Below are 17,909 nucleotides of genomic sequence, written 5' to 3' on the forward strand. Positions count from 1 at the left end.
CAGGACTCCCTCGCGGAAGTGACGGCAAAGGCGGCGATGGCGGCTCGCAGTTTCATTCCGGATTTCCACTGGACTACAAGCTGATTTTGCCCGGGCCGGCTACACTTTGGGGAACTTTTTTATAAACGGCCTCTCTTCGGGAGCCGCACAGAGTGAAGGCGCGTTGAACCGGTGCTTGACAGCGAGAGGCCCCGCAGCTCTTTTGGGGTATTTTTGTCCGAGGTTCAAGGTGGTCACCCCGTCGAGCTAGCGCTAGCTCCGGAGCTAGCTTGTCAACTAGCTGCGTGCTAAAGACCCACACAGCAGCAGCAGCAGCAGCAGCCAGTCGTCGTACAGCGGCTTTTTCCTTCCTCCACGTCTGTCTTTTCACAGTTAAGATGCTACTTAAATGTTAATTGTGCCACAAGTGTGCAGAGCGAGGTACTCACACGTTTGCTTGGCCTCTTAATTTGGACAACTGCTAGTTTGGCGGCTGTAGCCAAAAAAAAAAAAAAAAAAAGGAAAAATCGGATTTTGACTCTTGATAATCTCAGCAACACCGAGCAAACCCCGTGCCATCAAGTGAGAATTGAAGTTGAGTTGCCTTTGGGGGTCTTTGCGTGCTCGTCAACATGCTGAAGACCCGGCAGTGTTTACTTGGCATCCGCACTTTTCTCGGCGTAACGTCGAGGATATGGGGCTTCATCATGTACATCCTCAGGAAGCACCTACGGACGGTGAGAATGGGGTTAAAAGATATTTGGCTTGTTGCTTTTGGTACAAATGAGAAAAGTCTTCAGGTTGCCATGACTCCCATGTTCCTACACATGAAGGATGCTCACCTAACTTTGAGCTAGATTACCTGTGTTTTCTCATGAAATGCAAAATGATGTGTAACATGTGCAGGCATGGACGATCCCCACTGTCTAAATAAGTGTACCATCATGTATGTGTGTCATATAGAGCTATTGCAATTCAATCATTCACTTATAACTATATACTGACAGAAAACAGTGTTAAGTATCACCTTTTCTTGTTCTTCAAAAAGTTTAGTTAGCTCTTACTAACAGTTTAAAACCCAAAAAGATGTAAAGCAGAGAAAAACTCACATTGTAAGAGCTGAAATCAGATAATGTTTTTCTTTTTTTTCCTTTTATAAATGGCAAACAGTTCATTGATCATCACAAAAAGTTTTCCGCTGATCAACTAATCAATCAATCAGCTGTTTCACCACTGAAATAACATGTCTGGGTGTTTTTGGTGTGACAGCTAAATCCAACTACAGTGCAAAAATGGAAAATCTCCCACATCCAGCCTCCTGCGAATGTCTGCTGAGCAGCCAGCAGCACAATCCAGCAGGTCACCTTCAATTGCTCGCAAAATGCCTCCACAATAAACATGGCATTTAAGGGTGACACAAGTCGCCTGCCTGTAACTTAGACACACGCACAGGTGTCGCTGGGTCGTTAATAGATCTGCATATGTGGTGTAATATACGAGTGGACTTCGACTCTCGCTCTGTATCAAGCCAACAAAGCCTGGAGGAGTGCCCTGGTGTGGTGTAATCATCTCGTTGTTCGAGGTTTGTCTGCAGTTTATTGTGTGGCAGTAACACTTGCGGGTTGTCAACAAGGCCCTGAGAGTGAGTAGTCCAGTCCATGTTATGGCTGAAGTGAGAGGGATTATGTCAGCACAGAGAGCACACTGTTCCCTCTCTCTCCCTCTGTTTCTCTCGTTCTCACTCACAGTTTAGCTCTGTTGTTTACAGTGTGTGATGCACTGGAACAATGTCACCATCCAGCAGGCGCTTATGTACTGAGCAATGCAGTGTAGGTGATCCTATAGAGAGCGGTCAGGTAAACCGGCACAGGTGCATGTGTTGAAAAGTGTCGTAAAGAGACGATTCTAGGACTTTGCTCCTTCAGCACCTCTAAAACATGAATATTTATATGAATCTTAAGTCTGTAGCTGCCTGGGTTTACTTCATTATAACTATAATAACCCCTTTTATAAATCTAATAATCCCCTTTGAACTCTCTCTTCTGTTGTCTGTCAATCAGGGTAAGCTTAAAGTCTTTTCCCTTTAACTAGACCCAAATGCATATGCTGACCAGATCCAGCATTTGGATCGTTAAAAGCTCTATTGGATTATGAATATTAGAGCCAGGTCATAATAGCTTGCACGCTACTCTCTGTAAACAGACCATGAGATTACTGCAACAATGTTGTGTAATGGTCCTGCACATTATCTCCTGCATGGTGCGGTAACGGAGACGACAGATGTGTAGCTGAGTGTGTAGAGTTGGTACCGAAAAACAATTAATGGATCAACACAAAACTCCAAAACCAACTTTAATAATTGTTCTTTTTTGTAGTACAAATAGTTTTATCTTGGTTACAGCTTGAGCTGAAACAATGTGTGGATTAGTTGGTCGTCAGAAAATTAATTGGCAGCTCTTTTGATTATTGATGAATTGTTTGAAGAACTTTTCAAGCAAAACTTCCCCTTAACCAGCTTCTCAGTTGTGAGGATTTGTTGCATTTCTCAGTTTTATGTCATATAAACTAACTTTGGGATTTAGACAGTTGGATCTGGCAAAACAATTAAATTCAAAGTGTCTTCTAAAGTTTTAGGGAAGTCCTAATGGGCATTTTTCACTGTGTTAATAGTATTTTGTCAGTTGCAGCCCCTAGTTACATCTCCACTCATTATCTCTCTTTGGGTTTTTGGGTTAAAGCCAAACTAATTGAAATGTCAGGAGGCAGAGGAGTTTGCAGGCCTGGGGTCCAGATGGACACTCTTGAGCTGAGTTGAGGCTGAGGTCCCCCCACGGTGCCCAGCAGCTGCTGCCACCACCAATAGGCTTCCCCCGTCATCACTCTGCCAGGCAGCAGAGGGAGGGGACATGGAGGGTGGCCCTGTCCAATGCTTAGGTACCACGCAGCCGAGGCTCAGTCAAAGTCACCCTGCAAGTCTCCCTTCTTTTTTTTTTAACGTGTGCCCTATGTTCCGCTGACACCCACTGACAGCTGGGGGGGATAAAAATAGCCCCGTGAAGAAAAGTGCACAGCCGCTGGACGAGAGCGGCAGTGGAAAGGAATCGTCTCTGTAGTCACTTTGACCAGAGCGGAGCAAGGAGGTTGGAGTGGACACAGCCGAGTTCATTTCAGGATTTCAAGAGTGCTGTCTGTTGCTCTTGTGCTTAAAACTCTGACGTACAGCGAAAAGAAGAGAAGTAGTTTGCCCAAAATGTTTTGACTACAGGCTCAAAATAAGTCTTTAAAAATGGAGATATTTGTTCTAATATTAAATCACTTTTGGTCTAATTCATCTTTAGCTCAATTAAGTTTGGATCTTAGTGATTAAAGTGACTTAAACCACTTCCTCATACCCCCCAAAAATTCTCCAATGACTAAGACTGCCCATCTGTGAGAAATTACACCAAATTATCTTGCTTTGGAAATGAAGACGGATACTTATGAAGTGTCTAATAGTAGGAAATCAGATGATTGGAGGCTTTAGTGTACCTCTTTCATTCTTCCTTTATATTTTCTCAAAGACATACAAAAAACATAAGGGCTCTGTCCTCGATATAATAAATAAAATGTGGCTTAGTGTGTGGTTTGTTGTTTGTGCAGCGGCCTGATTTTTCTGTAACAAAGCGTTGTCTTGACTGTTTGATCTTCCTCGTTCATTTCCAGATAATCCAGTATCAGACGGTGCGATATGACACTTTGCCTCTGTCGCCTATCTCCAGAAACAGACTCAGTGAGTATATGATTGTTTTCATGATATGATTTGCTTGCTAAGTTGTCGGGGTCCCCATCTGTGTTGGTTCTGGACCCCCTTTGTTTTCAATTTTTTTGTGATACTAGATCAAAAGAGAGCAGAGACACTATCATACCATATTTGTAATGTGGAAGTTGGAGTTGAAGTGAAGTCTGTAGAGGAAGAAGAAACATTGTCAGCAGTATAAAAATACTCCACAGACTCGGGCACACACACACACACACTATGCTTTGACCCCTTTCTCAGGACCCTCCTTACCTCAGTAAATGAACATCACCATAAATTAAATTCAGACACAGATGACAAGATATAATATTTCCTTTCTGTGTGTGGACAGTCAGACAAGCAGTCAGCTATATTTTGTGTTTAATGTGTGGGTTACAGTTGTGTATTTATATAGGTGGATCAGATGGCAAGATCCAAACCACAGTTAGCCCTGTTATGTTACTGCACATCAGTCCGTTATTTTCTTCTCTTGAGACTTTTTAATTAAAGGAGTGGCTTTGTATTTGAGGCCATTTGGCTGAAGGTGTGTTTTTTATACAGCAGAGTGAGTTTAAATTCTCACATCATTGCAATTGACAGTCAAACCAGTTTATGACAATAACAAATTTTCCCACAAGATAACATTAGCAATGAAAAGGAAATGTCGGTCTGTTGGACAGCTGTTCATGTGCAGTGTGAAATGAGATGAATGCCAGTCAGCAAAATTAGAGATCATCAGTGACATTCACACTTTGTATTTAGTGTAAAATACCAAAAGATTACTGTATAATGTAAATAACATTTGACATTATGAGTTACTCCTCATCAAGCCTTTCTTTATAAAAATGCAGCTTTTACTCAAGACTTGTAACTATAATGTTTAATTCTATTAAAAGACTGGCTGTGTGGATGTTAACCAGCAATTGCTCCAAAAAAGTCACTTCCTGACATGTTGGGCAAAAGAAGTAAAAGAAATTTGGTTTCCTTTCTGTCTTGACATGTTTGCAGTGTGGAAGTGCAGAGGAAATACAAATGTTACAGGCAACCTCACACTAACATGGACTGGTGTGTGTGTGTGTGTGTGCGGTCTGAATGAGCTTCCCTTCTGTCTGCAGGGAACTCATTCAAAGGCACACTCTTCATGACTCGAAGGAAGGATTGCATTTCAGTTCTACTTTACTCGCCTCCCTAAACTCTTTACAGTGACCTCGACTGGAGAGCCAGACTCCAGTGAGAGACTGATCCCTTCAGTTTAAAGTGGCTGCTGTTGACAGCGCTGTGGCCATGAAATAAAGTAAACTGAATTAATTAGCTGTGGTCAAGCAGCAGCTGAAAATAAAAATGGACAATAAAGAGAAGAATTATTCATTTAGTTTCATTACTTGGCCACAAATGAACCGCTATACATTTTAAAACGTTTTCACAGATGATTGAGCTGTGAGGTACACTGTAAACGTCCTACTAAAGTTAAAGAGCCTTTTGTCTCTCTGTTCTGTTTGTCCAAGCGCTTGAGGGGAAAAAAATTAGAAAGCAGCAATTAAGTTAGCCGTCGTTCCAAAAACAGGGTCAGAGGCGGAGCAGAAAGCAGATTTTTGACCTACTTCATGTACTGTATATGCAGATAGGTCACTACAGTACATGTAAACATTTTCTTGTGTAAGCAGTAAACTGGCCTCTTGTGTGGGTTGCAATACACTAAATAATGTATCACATGTGTCTGTACCATCTCTTAATAAACTCCAGATGCAGTAAAGAGGAAGATTCTGGTGCTGGACCTGGACGAGACGCTGATCCACTCTCACCATGACGGGGTCCTCAGACCTACAGTGAGACCTGGCACGCCGCCAGACTTCATCCTCAAAGTACGGGTACCTGTACACACGCATGTTGGAGCACAAAGCTGCCTCAGCACTGTTTCAGTCTAAATGAACCACGTTCCTCTCTTTGCTTTTCCTCACAGGTCGTCATTGATAAGCACCCAGTCAGATTCTTCGTACATAAAAGGCCGCATGTTGACTTCTTTTTAGAAGTGGTGAGTGTCGCTCAAACAGCTTGCTGCGATCAGTGTCACTGCCTGTGTTTGAACAGTAGATTAACATGGTTGAAAACATTAAAGCACACATTGGTCAAGTCTTTCACACCTTTTATCCCGTCTGTCATCTTTCCCGTCACTCTCCAGTCTTCTGCTCTCTCACACATGTGATGTCAGAACATTAGAGCTAGGCAACATGGACAAAACCAAATATCATGATATTATCATCATGATAAAATAGTTACACAGTAAGAGTTTTGATAAATAATCATCAGTAATGTGGCTATAAAAGAGGGTAAAGCCAAATAATGGAACAGTTCAAGCAGTCTGGTATGTTCAGAAAATAACATAATGTTACTGTAATGCAGTCTTTAAAACCAGGAAAAGACAACACATATGCCATATGATGATATTGTGATATCCCAAATCTAAGAGATCTAGTCTCATATCACTATAAATGAATGAATAAATAAAATAGTTTGCTTTAGATGATAATCCTCCGTGACTTACTTAGCACCAACTATAACTTGTGTACTAATACAGTTGTGTGTACTGTGCTTTGTGTGTGTGTACCCAGGTGAGCCAGTGGTATGAACTGGTGGTTTTCACAGCCAGTATGGAGATCTACGGCTCAGCGGTGGCAGACAAGCTGGACAATAACAGGAACATCCTGAAACGCAGATACTACAGACAGGTACTTGCAGTATGAACATGTATTTAAACAGGTTGAATTATAGTGATAAGGCTCTTTGGTCCCCCTGAGTCTTTTTAAATGTCACTGCTGTTTCAGACTAGTCTCTTTTTAATCTACAAATCACCTTTCTGATGGTTTCATTTACCTGTTTCTGTTTGTTTCTCAGCATTGTACATTGGATCTAGGTAGTTATATTAAAGACCTGTCTGTAGTACACGATGACCTGTCCAGTATCGTCATCCTGGACAACTCGCCTGGTGCTTATCGTAGCCATCCAGGTAAGATGTAAAGCTCACAGTCACTTTTAATCACTGTAGATCAGTCTCAGTCTCTCTGGGGAAGATGTGGATACATTTTAAAAATCTGAAATGCTCTTGTTGTCTAATTCATACAACAGCTGCAGTAATGCCTGTTGAGGTTAAATGAAGAATCAAACTAAAACCAGAATGAACCTTTTTCACAGAAGACGTTTTGATTATGTCAGACACAGGTGTTTCTGATCAACTGATTAATGCATCTCTGCATACAGAATCTGCTGGAGCAGAGCCATTACTGATGTTATTAGTTCCACCTGTGCCTTTTCTATTACATGTTAAAATGTACCGGTGAAAAGGTAAATAAAACTGATTCATTTTGGAGCTACAGAGAGGAGGGGCATCACAAAACCTCACTCAGTCTCTAAATTAACAGTAAACAAAATCATATGCATTTAAATTTGAATTATGTTTTTATAATTTGAATAACTTTTGTTTAGTCACAGATTGAGGACCAAAATATAGAAGCTAAAACGTTTTGACATGTCACATCACGAAAAACAGGTGTAAATAATAAAATGAATTAAAGCAGCTTCAGTTTCAGATCACATTAAGAATCATAATTTAGCTTAAATTTAAACCGAACTCCCCAAAAATCTGCACTACGGGAATGTGAATATTACATCATCAACTGGTGGCATTTACTCATTTAATTTAGATTTATTTATTTATTGACAAGTTTGTTGTCTTTATACTTGGTTGCATTTGGATTTTATTTATACACCAACTTTTTTTGTAATAAATTGGTTGTGGGTTTGTTTGTTTTGTGTTTAATATACAGGGTTTCAACTCGGGTATTTTTATGCACAAATTGAAACAACATAAAAGACACTAACAGTCGTTGTCAAGGTTTACTGGAACAATTGAATAGAACAAATCCATTGTTGATGTTATTAGTAAATCTTGGCTGCTTCTCTCTAAATATCTATAAGTTTATATTCAGCTGTGTATATTCTGTTTGCAAAAATTAAACAGGGCTCCGTCCTACTCTCATCATGTGATAAACCAGTAACAAGACCAATAATTGAGCAGTTTATTCTCAGTACAAGGCACGTATTGTAAATGCTGAAACAGCACATTAAATCCGCAGCTCCTCTAACATTCAGTGGCCTCGTTAAGAGAGCAGCATAAAATCACAACCATGTCCATTTCTCTGACACGACTGACTGCTTGTTTTTTGTTTTTTTTCCCTTTTTGCCCTCCAGACAATGCAATACCCATCAAGTCCTGGTTCAGCGACCCTAGTGATACAGCACTTCTTAACTTGCTGCCTATGCTGGACGCACTAAGGTAAACGGCATCAAAAAGTTGTCATGAAAGCAAATAGATGAAAACACTTTTTTCCCACTGTGCACTTTAACCACCATTTCATGTCTTGAGTGTATTGCTTTTCTTAATGGTCTGTGGTATTTTAAGAGGTGCAAGCAAATGTCTGCAACAGGCTCACATGAGTTTAGTGGTTGGTAAATGCGAACACCTGTCAGATTGTGGCTACACTTACACTGACTGCAGGGAAACACCTTAATGACCTTATTCTGAGTAACTGATATTGGTTAGTTATAACATATTTCTATTTACATGATATGGTGCATAGCCAGATTAAAGGTGATTTCTTAAAATTAGGTCATGTGTAGTAGAATAGTGCAATTTAAAAAAAGAAAAAAGAAGGAGGCTGTAAATTCCCCATACCGCTCTTAAGGGGGAATCCCACAACAATCACAATGCACTGTGCAGATCTTGTCCAATCAGATTTACTTTACTGACTGAACAAAAACAAATTCAGTTCATTTTTCTTGATTGAAGCTTATTTTCATTAACAACATTTTTCCTCAAATTTGGATATATCCAATATATATTTGTCAAAATGGGGTGCAAACAAACACTGTTTTACCTATTTTGGATGACAACAAGCCAGAGCAGCTTGTGGCCAAATCTGAAGGCAGCTCCCTGCAAGTTACAGGTACCAGAGAGTCGCTGTTATTCTGTTCTGTTTTCAGAGTTGGCAAAGTCTGATATAATATTCTGTCAGAAAACAAAGTCAGGTTTTCTGTCCTGTTCAAGATGTCTCTCACAATCATCACTTGGCACCAGCCGATGCTGAAAAGCCACTCCAGCTGCACTTTCTCCTCGATTCTCTGTTTTCTGATTACACAGTGCCATATTCGGCCTCATAAGTTGTACAGACAATAACTAGTTGTGTGTGACAGTGAATCACAGAGAAACTAAGCAGCTGAAGTCAGGCCGCAGCTTTAACATTATTCTGATGGTAGATTCCTCTTCCAGACAGCACAGTGTTCAGCCTCATATCATGAAACTAGTTTTCTTCCAAATATACTGATATTTTAAAGTATATAATACTGTGATATTTTAGGGTCTGCTTTTCCCTATCATTTTTGTTAAATGGAGGCAGGAGTGTTTTGGGAGACCCACATTTTACCATCCTTGAAGACACCGCTACAGAAAATACAGAAACATAGCTTGTAGGCAGATCTCCAAATGTTTTGTGTCACCCAGCGGACTTAGAGGCAACATGGACTGAAGATAAATATAATTCAATTGCGTTTACTACACACACTGTGATTATACAATCCTGGCTAAAATAAGCAAAAGACAGAGGTAGGGGGAAAGCATTTATCTGGCTCTCTATAAAGTTCAACAGTAAGTCAACCAAAGCTGAGTAATTATTAATGTATTTCATTTGTTTAAGCTACACATAAACGGAGTAGAAATTTTGAATTTGTACTTTTAGTAGTTGGAGGACTCAAGAAAACACTCAACGAGATACAAAATGTTAGTAAGTGAGCTTTAGAGGTGTTGGCAGGCACATTTTTTCACTTTAAACAACAAGGCTATGCTCCAGTCTTTATGCTAAGCTAGGCTAACCACTTGTCAAAATGATGAACTATTCCTTTTTCTTTTTTCAAAGAGTTTAAACCGACTCTCTTTCTCCCAGGTTCACTGCTGATGTTCGATCCGTCCTCAGTCGAAACCTCCACCAGCACCGGCTCTGGTGATTGGCTGAATGGAGAGAGAGGCGGGCTTGTTGACCAGCCTCTTCCTCTCTGCTGGCTTCCACCCTACCCTCCGGTCCCACTCAGACGACCCACCAGCCCCCTCTGAGCCTCTCTTACGTGAGGAGAGGAGGGTTGGGGTGACCGCCTAACACGGGATGAACAGTACGGGATCATCAGAGCCCAGAAACTACTGGGGAGGGAGGGGGGGCCAGCTTGTTTTTTTTTTTGTTTTCTTTTTTCCTCTTGGTTCTTTATTTGTAATTTTTTTTTTTTTTTTTTTTCCAAAACAAAAACGGAGCCTCTCTGCCTTATCGCTCCTGATACTGACTGTGCGTATGGAGGTGAGCTTGTGTACGTGAGTCGAAGTATGCTTGCTGAGTTCGTTAGTCCTTTTTAAACTTTTTTGACGATTGGGAGATCGGGGGGGAAGGATCAGCAAAGCAACAATGACAATTCTACGTTATTATTTCTTCTTCTTCTTCTTCTACTACTACTTCTTCTTCTTCTTCTTCTTCTCCAACATCACCAGACATTGCACTTCAGCAGACAACTCTTCAATTTACTGTCTTAACCTCTCGGAGCAACTGAGTAGGGGACAATAGGAAAAAAAAAAAAACGCCCCTTTTTAAGATCAACCTCATACCTCAACGATGATTGATTGATTTCCTGAGGTACGTTTCTTCTTTTATTTTTTTTCCCTCCCCCAACGACAATGGATCAACATAAACGATGTAATTTGATGGAGTTTTGCTTGCAACATACCCTCCATAGACATTTTCGGGACAAACAGCCAAGCAGCCTGAGAATTTTTTTTTTTTTTTTTCTCTCTCTCTTTTCAGCCATAACCCGTCACTCTTTCTCAGTGATAAAGACTTGACTGAAAAGTTACAAGGAAAAAAAAAAAGAATAGAAGAATGGCTTGTAATGCTCTGTGGACTGCCGTGTCATGTTTCCATATCTGATTGTTTCTCTCCATAATATATGATAATATGACTTCTGCATACCATGACATTTTGCTCTCCCCCGTTCGCCATCCGATGCCATCCTGATTTCATCTGATAGGAATTGCACTTAATTACCCCCCCCCCCCTTCTGTTTTTGTTGCAGTTGGTTTTTGTATTTGATTCAAACTCGCAGCCTTCCCCCATTCAGTTTTACCTGCTCCCCCTTAACTGTATGGGTCAAATGTTAGACCCTCCGTCTTTAAAATGCCTTCTGAACAATGTCAGTCTCGTCAAGGCTCACAGCGGCTTCTTATTGGCTCTGTCTCCAGGTCTGTGTTACTAATAAAAAACACTTGTCAGTATCGACCAGTTACTACCCAGCTCAGTTTTTTTCACCTCACTCATTCTTGCAGCTTCTGATTTACTTTGCTGGGTTGATAATCTGTTGATAATCTGCTGCCTCCATGTGGCGTAACAGAAAACTGCATCGTTCCGTTCAGTCTTTCTCCTCTGCTCAAGAGATTCACTCATTTTTGAAATTGGTGTTTTTTTGTTCTGGACACCCTCATACCTCCCCAGTTTAAGACAACTGAATACATGTATAGCCTTAAAAGCTGACGTGTATCTCTACAATATCTCACATGTTGGTAACTTGTGATTTTTGTGTTTTTAAATAGCTGCCACAATAGGTTAATATCACCGTTTTAAGAGAATCAGGAACTATAGTGATGCCATTTATTGTTTTTTTTTTTCCAATCCTTATATGACATAGAATACAGGTAAGTTTCTGAACACCCAGTATCAGTTTTAGCATACATACTGCTCAAGCAGCATATACAGTCACTAGCCACTTCATTATGTACACCTGTGCAATCTAATTCAATCCAATACAGCAGCTCTGCTTTAAATGCTAAGTTTATACAGTTTCAGTTTTTATCAACATTGTCAAAAAATGGATAATTCTACTTTGTGTTTATTACTGAGGTCATAGTAAGTGGTGTTGCGGCGTACTGGGGTGAATTATATTGACTGGTGTTCATAATATTTTACCCCCCCCCCCTGTATGTTAATGTCATGGATAGCACCGATGAATATAATGCACCTCAGCACAGTATCACCACCCACTACGACCTCAGTAATGAACATAAAGCAGAACTATCACCTTTCTGACAATATTAACAAAAACTGAAAATATATAAACTTCATAAATGTAGGATTTATAGCAGAGCTGTTGTATTGGATTACATTAGATTGCACAGGGGTACCAACTAAAGAGGCCAGTGAGTGTATGCTCTTAAAATTTTAGGCACCATGGAGCAGGAATACATAGTGTCTAATCTCCTGACAGTAGTTTTATAGTAAAACCAAAAGCTTGAAATGGTAAACAGGCTGTCATTGTCTGGATTAGCTTAATTTTTAGTCCAGTTTTACCTTTTTAAACCTCACCTGCTCTGTGTGTCATCAGTTCCTGTGAGAAGAGACTTCTGGGTTGGAAGACTCTTCTTCCTAAATTTTCACTGCAGCTGAAGTCCATGACTGTGGAAACGTAACAATGTGGGGGATGCAATCTAACGTGAATCATGCAGCATTTTCACTCGTCCCTATTTGGCGCTTTAACAAATGCTCCAGTTACTTACGATAGAATGACTGCAGCAATAAAAAGAAATTTAGAGCGGTATGAAAACAAGCTGCAACATCAATCAAGACACGTCAAGTAAGAATATCCACCAGTATGAATTCAGGTTTGGACTGCTGAAGGGGGGGAAGGTAACGTTAGAAGAGACTGAGATAGGAAGAGTAGGACAGGTTGTCCTGTGTGCTGCTGGTTGCATCATCAGAGGTATTCTGAATTAGATATGAACCACCAGTGAAATATGGAGAGGGGAATGGGAAGGAAGCGAGGAGAAAGCAAATCAGCCTTTTTGGGACAGTTTATTTCTAACTCCCATCATCAGAAATGCATGTTTCTGCATGTAGTTCTCTCTAAGTATTTAAGTAAAATCCACAATATGACTGACAGCAGAGTAACACAATCAGAAATCTTGAGGGAAGAAGTAAGAACAATTGTGATATGATGAAAGGAATGTATATTTCATTTAATGGCCTTGTGAATTAAAACGGAAGAAAACACCCACATTTTATCATCTAAAATAATTAATGGTTAATTTTCTTTCACTTTCTGTTTTGTGAGAGAACGATGTGTGAACAAAGGATGGAATTTTGCTGTTACGTAGTCTATCTGATTGTTACCTTAGACATAATAAACAGTCATGTGAGTATGAGGCATAGAGGGGAGTTTAGGTGGAGCTGTCATATGAGCGGATATGGAACTGCGGGCACGTTGCGCAACACGCAGGATATCAACTTTTCCCTGGAGTGCTCCAGGAAAAAACATCAATGGAATCCAGTTAAATATACATCTTCAGGCTTAGTTTGTAAGAAAACATGTCACTATTATGAAATAAAATCTTGATTGTATGTTGCTAGGGAATAGTGACTAAATTGTAAATTGACAAAACTACAGAAAAATGTATTTCTGCTTCACAAATTCAGCCTTTAATCTTTTGTCTTGTGAGATACTGAATCATTTAACGTCTTCAGGACTTCAAAAATACTCACATGAGAAAAATCACTCTTGAATGATGCATATGGCACAGAACAATTCCCCTTTCAGTTCAGTATATTGGCACTGAGACTCCATTTGAAACATATTTGTAAATATTTTTTACGTCATTGTGTTGGACTATGAGGTTCATAATGGATCTAAATAAATAAGGTGCTTTTTTGTCTAGAAAATGGAATTTATTCTTAAAATGAATCTAATTTAGTCCGTAAACATTTTGCTTTGTTTTGTTTTGGGGTCACAATCCAAAAACGGACAAGGCTTGTCTACTGGACAGGATCATTGGGGCCTAAAAACTCCAATGTTACTGCTTGTCAACTGGTTTGTACTGATTATTTAAGTCTTGTGCCTACATATTACATAATTAAGTGTTTTTATCAAAAGGCAGTACTACTAACTGTTAAGAGAGTGGAAGAAACAGGGATTAAAAAAGGTCCAATTGCTAATTTATGCTATAAGGCCCTCTATCAGGTTCATTTAACTATGTGAAAAGGTGAAGTATTAAAGTAGGGATTTACTATAATTCTGAAAATAACATTATTTTGCATATTTCAGCTCCAGATACAGAGCAGCATTGAAGCTTGAAGATGTTCTTGAACAATGACACAGCATTGGGGATTTTTGAAAATCCCTAATTCTGGCTAAAATGTTGAAGAATGATTTCAGTTGTTATTATTTGTGTGCTGTTGTGGCAACACGAAGATATTACGAAACTTGAACCCATTAACTGAGTCTTTAAGCTAAGTCTTCAGCACTGTGCTCGGGTAATGAATAGATACATCGTAAATATACATCTATATTAAAAACACCCACTTCTGCTGGATGTCTTTAGGAACAGATTTAAGCCTCACACAGTTTCATAGCGTATGTCTTTTGAGTTGCCTCCCTGTTTGCTGCTAACTATCGAGCTGGGCCTCGGTCATATGACAAGGACAGATGCCTCCTCACCGCCCTGCTCCTGCGTCTCTAAGCGCGCAGGTTGATCAAAATAAAATAGTCCCCAAAAACACGCCAGCATCGCGTTTAAATAATCCCACAAATTAACCAATAAAAACCTCTTAAATATAAAGTGACTATGGCTTCATAAAAGACGATAATTTTTATTGTTTTTAATAGTGTTTAAGCACAGCCTGCGGACTAGACTCTCCCCTCTACGTCATATTGTTATTGTATCCCTCCGCCGCCGTCGCACTAGGAAAACAGCTGTGAGCTAACTCGAGCTAGCATCGTTTTGTTTCTGTCGTGTTAGTGTGTTGTCAGACGTCCCTCCTGAAGCAAACCTACCGCTGTCTTATACCCCCCTCCTGGAGTGACCGACGACTTGTTGTCTGTCATCTCTTTGTTACGATGAAGTTTCAGTACAAAGAGGAGCATCCCTTTGAGAAAAGGCGGTCCGAGGGCGAGAAAATAAGGAAGAAGTATCCGGACAGGGTTCCAGTAAGTAGCTTAGCTTCTGGGAGTGTAGCTAGCTGTTTTTGACAGATGGTGTTCGCATTTAATTTCGAAATACCATGTCGTTGTTGAATTATACATACTAATAATAAGCTTATGTTTGTTTCTACGTGGCTGCCACGTTGTTAAACAAACGGAGCTAAAGGTTAATCATTGGTAATGACGGCCGCATTGAACAGGCCAGCTAGTGATAGCCTCATTTAGCTTCGTGTAATCCTTCCGTATTTCAGCTTTTACCGTAATATACACCGCATTACTGTAGAAAAATGACCTTGATCTTAAATAATTTAACACCGCGTCGGTTATAAGGACACTATTGTGGCAGACACTGTGAATATTAAGGAGAGGTGTCTGGGTGTAACGATGTGCTAACAGCAGCGCACCTTAAAATAGTTGTTGTCAACAAAACAGTCTGGACGCTTGTTTACGTCGCTCGGCCTCTTCTAGGTGGATTTTGATCTTTGGTGTTTTACCCTCTTAAACTGACCAAAGTATACTGTTTAGAGTCCCAAAAAACCAGTAACTGTCAGCAGATTAACGTGCTCAGGTTTTTTTAGGCTGTATAACGAGTTAGACGTGTCTGTATATCGCTTTAGTTTCATTGTTTCATTTTGTACAGCTGTTATCAGTCACAGTGATATGAAGCTCAGTCTAATAATCTAATGATTAGACTGAGCTTCATATCACGCGTGGCTACACTTAAATACTCATTTTTCATTGTCAGTTTAACTTAAATTAATTATAGATGATTTGATCAATCATTAATTTATAGGTTGTTTTATCCACAGGTTCACAGAGCTCAATATAGCATTTTAAAGTGTGTTGTTTTGTGTAGCCGATAGCCTAAAACACAAAGATAAATGACTAATACAACCAGTAGACATATTTGAGAAGTTGCATCAGATTTGGACTTTTTTTGCTTGAGAAAATTAATTAAACATTTATTCAAATATCAAAAACAACCAAAAAAAAAAAGGTTACTGACTGATTTTCTGAACATCAGCTCATCTTTTAAGATCTACAGTGTGTCACTGCTCATTTGTGGGCAGGTAGGATTTTAGAAATCCTCATTTTTGCCCTTCCTACAATCTTCAGTATGAAATCATATGTAGAAATTGTAAAAATATAATTATAGCTGGTTTCTTTCTAACTAACTAACAACAACATTCTCGGGGATTTAAAAAAAAAAACCCAAAACATCTGGATTTAAATGTATGTCTGTCCTCGCTTGACTGAAAATGTACCACATTCTCAGATCCCTTTTCTGAGGAAGGTGAAACATTATTACAAGTATTACTCACTCAGTACAGTCAGCCTTTTGTTTAGTGGAAAATGTACGAGATTTGCTCAGGACACGTTTTTGCATCTGATTGTGTTCTTCTTTTGTTCAGGTAATTGTGGAGAAAGCCCCCAAAGCCAGAATAGGAGATCTGGACAAGAAGAAATACCTTGTCCCCTCTGACCTGACAGGTAAACACAGACAGACACACTTTTTTAACAGAAAAAACATTTTATTCTCTAATCTCTAAAAAAAAATATGAATTTTCCTCAATCTTTTTTTTCAGTGGGACAGTTTTACTTCCTCATCCGGAAAAGAATCCACTTGCGAGCCGAGGATGCGCTCTTCTTCTTTGTAAACAACGTCATTCCACCCACCTCAGCTACCATGGGACTGTTGTACCAGGTGAGACTCTTCTACCTCTCTTAATTGCCCTCAGACTAAATCTCTATCAGCCTGTTGTGTTTTGATCAAAATGAGCCTCCTTCTACACTTTTAACATCTTTTTTTTGTCTTACTCTCTCTCTCAGGAGCATCATGAAGAGGACTTTTTCCTCTACATTGCCTACAGTGATGAGAGTGTGTATGGGAACAGCCAAAGGGAAATCTGATCCCAGAACCACCCCCTCTCTCCCTCCCTCCTTCCCTCCCTCTCCCCCCCCCCTCCCTCCCCAACCACTACCCACCTTTCTGAGACCTCAACCATTCATTTAAATATTAAAATCCAGCTCAGCAGCCTAGAGTTCCCAGAGTAAACATGTCCATTTACGTCTTTATTATTCTTCAGTCTGAATTGTATTTGCCTCCACTTTTCTTTTCAATAGCGACTTTGGTTAAGTGGTCTCATGGCCAGTTATTTTTCTAGTTTCATCATTGATCATACTTTACTGAAAAAGAATGATTAAACAATGTTAGAACTAGGCCGTGATTATAGTTACTCCAGGGTTAAGGGGAAAAGAAGCATTGTATGTGAATTCAAACCGGCTTTCGTTGATAATGAAGATAAAAGAAGAAAAAAGTTAAAATATTGGTTGTTCAGTTTTGAAGGCTTGCAAGAAGATACAAGTGTGTTTTTGAGTTCTAGTGTAGGACATTTATGACATCCACCAGTTGAAGGCGGGTTACTTTGTCTCTAGCAGAGTAAAGGATAACTGTTTTGCAGCAGTTTTTTTCCCTAAAAAAAATTAAAGTCATCAGCCATTAAAGTTAGTGACTGAGAATTAAGCGTGCTGCCCCATATCTGACCTTTTTACAAAGGAGTATCATAGAATTCAGACTAAATCAATCATCCTCTGCTTTCAGTGGTAAGACTTATTATGTTGACTGCTACTATGATTATTGTTGTTATTATTGTTAATTTTAGATGGCTTAATTTCTAAAGGTATTGTAAAGCTGAGTGCAATTTTCTCTTTTTTTAAGTTTTGTCTCCTTTTTTTTTAAAGAAAAAAAAGATTTGAACTCTGTATACAGCTGCATTACTGGCTCTTTCTCTCTACTCATGACCATACATGATAAAATGTGATGAAAAGCTATATTTGTTCTTTGTCTTTATTGAATATCTTAAGGTACATTTCTGAAATGAATGCCTTATTATTGTGCTTGTGAAAGGCCCCTCACCCTGAATGTATATTTTTAGTATGGACTGCAACCTGATACATATCATATCAGTGCTACAAAGTCCCAGTCATTTGTGTTTATAGTGAGTTTCTATCCAGTATTTGAATAACATGTCATTATTGTCATTATCATATCAACTACTGTGGCTGCTCAAATAATATGTACTTGTCCTACATATGTACTTGT

At 39.5% G+C, this 17,909-nt stretch overlaps 2 protein-coding genes across 2 annotated transcripts; both read left to right on the forward strand.

The window, feature by feature from the left end:
• Positions 1–28: 28 nt before the first annotated feature.
• On the forward strand, positions 29–11,099 carry LOC128383869 (CTD nuclear envelope phosphatase 1A). The gene is made up of 8 exons (XM_053343460.1): positions 29–716; positions 3,682–3,748; positions 5,498–5,616; positions 5,715–5,786; positions 6,364–6,480; positions 6,647–6,758; positions 8,000–8,084; positions 9,748–11,099. Exons 1-8 carry the CDS (start codon positions 612–614, stop codon positions 9,806–9,808), a joined length of 738 nt encoding a protein of 245 aa, XP_053199435.1. The 5' UTR covers positions 29–611; the 3' UTR covers positions 9,809–11,099.
• Positions 11,100–14,564: 3,465 nt separating this feature from the next.
• On the forward strand, positions 14,565–17,638 carry gabarapa (GABA(A) receptor-associated protein a). The gene is made up of 4 exons (XM_053343463.1): positions 14,565–14,812; positions 16,219–16,297; positions 16,393–16,511; positions 16,637–17,638. Exons 1-4 carry the CDS (start codon positions 14,723–14,725, stop codon positions 16,715–16,717), a joined length of 369 nt encoding a protein of 122 aa, XP_053199438.1. The 5' UTR covers positions 14,565–14,722; the 3' UTR covers positions 16,718–17,638.
• The last annotated feature ends 271 nt before the right edge of the window (positions 17,639–17,909 follow it).

The sequence above is a fragment of the Scomber japonicus genome, chromosome 22 (assembly GCF_027409825.1).
Source record: "Scomber japonicus isolate fScoJap1 chromosome 22, fScoJap1.pri, whole genome shotgun sequence".
In the NCBI taxonomy this organism is placed as follows: Eukaryota; Metazoa; Chordata; class Actinopteri; order Scombriformes; family Scombridae; genus Scomber; species Scomber japonicus.

Excerpts from the sequence above, each read along its gene's own strand:
- LOC128383869 (XM_053343460.1), top strand. The coding sequence starts at position 612 with ATGCTGAAGACCCGGCAGTGTTTACTTGGCATCCGCACTTTTCTCGGC. Across the intron at positions 6,759-7,999 it reads TGCTTATCGTAGCCATCCAG|ACAATGCAATACCCATCAAG; the intron begins GTAAGATGTAAA and ends TTTGCCCTCCAG. Across the intron at positions 8,085-9,747 it reads CCTATGCTGGACGCACTAAG|GTTCACTGCTGATGTTCGAT; the intron begins GTAAACGGCATC and ends TCTTTCTCCCAG.
- gabarapa (XM_053343463.1), top strand. The coding sequence starts at position 14,723 with ATGAAGTTTCAGTACAAAGAGGAGCATCCCTTTGAGAAAAGGCGGTCC. Across the intron at positions 16,298-16,392 it reads TGTCCCCTCTGACCTGACAG|TGGGACAGTTTTACTTCCTC; the intron begins GTAAACACAGAC and ends CTTTTTTTTCAG. Across the intron at positions 16,512-16,636 it reads CCATGGGACTGTTGTACCAG|GAGCATCATGAAGAGGACTT; the intron begins GTGAGACTCTTC and ends TCTCTCTCTCAG.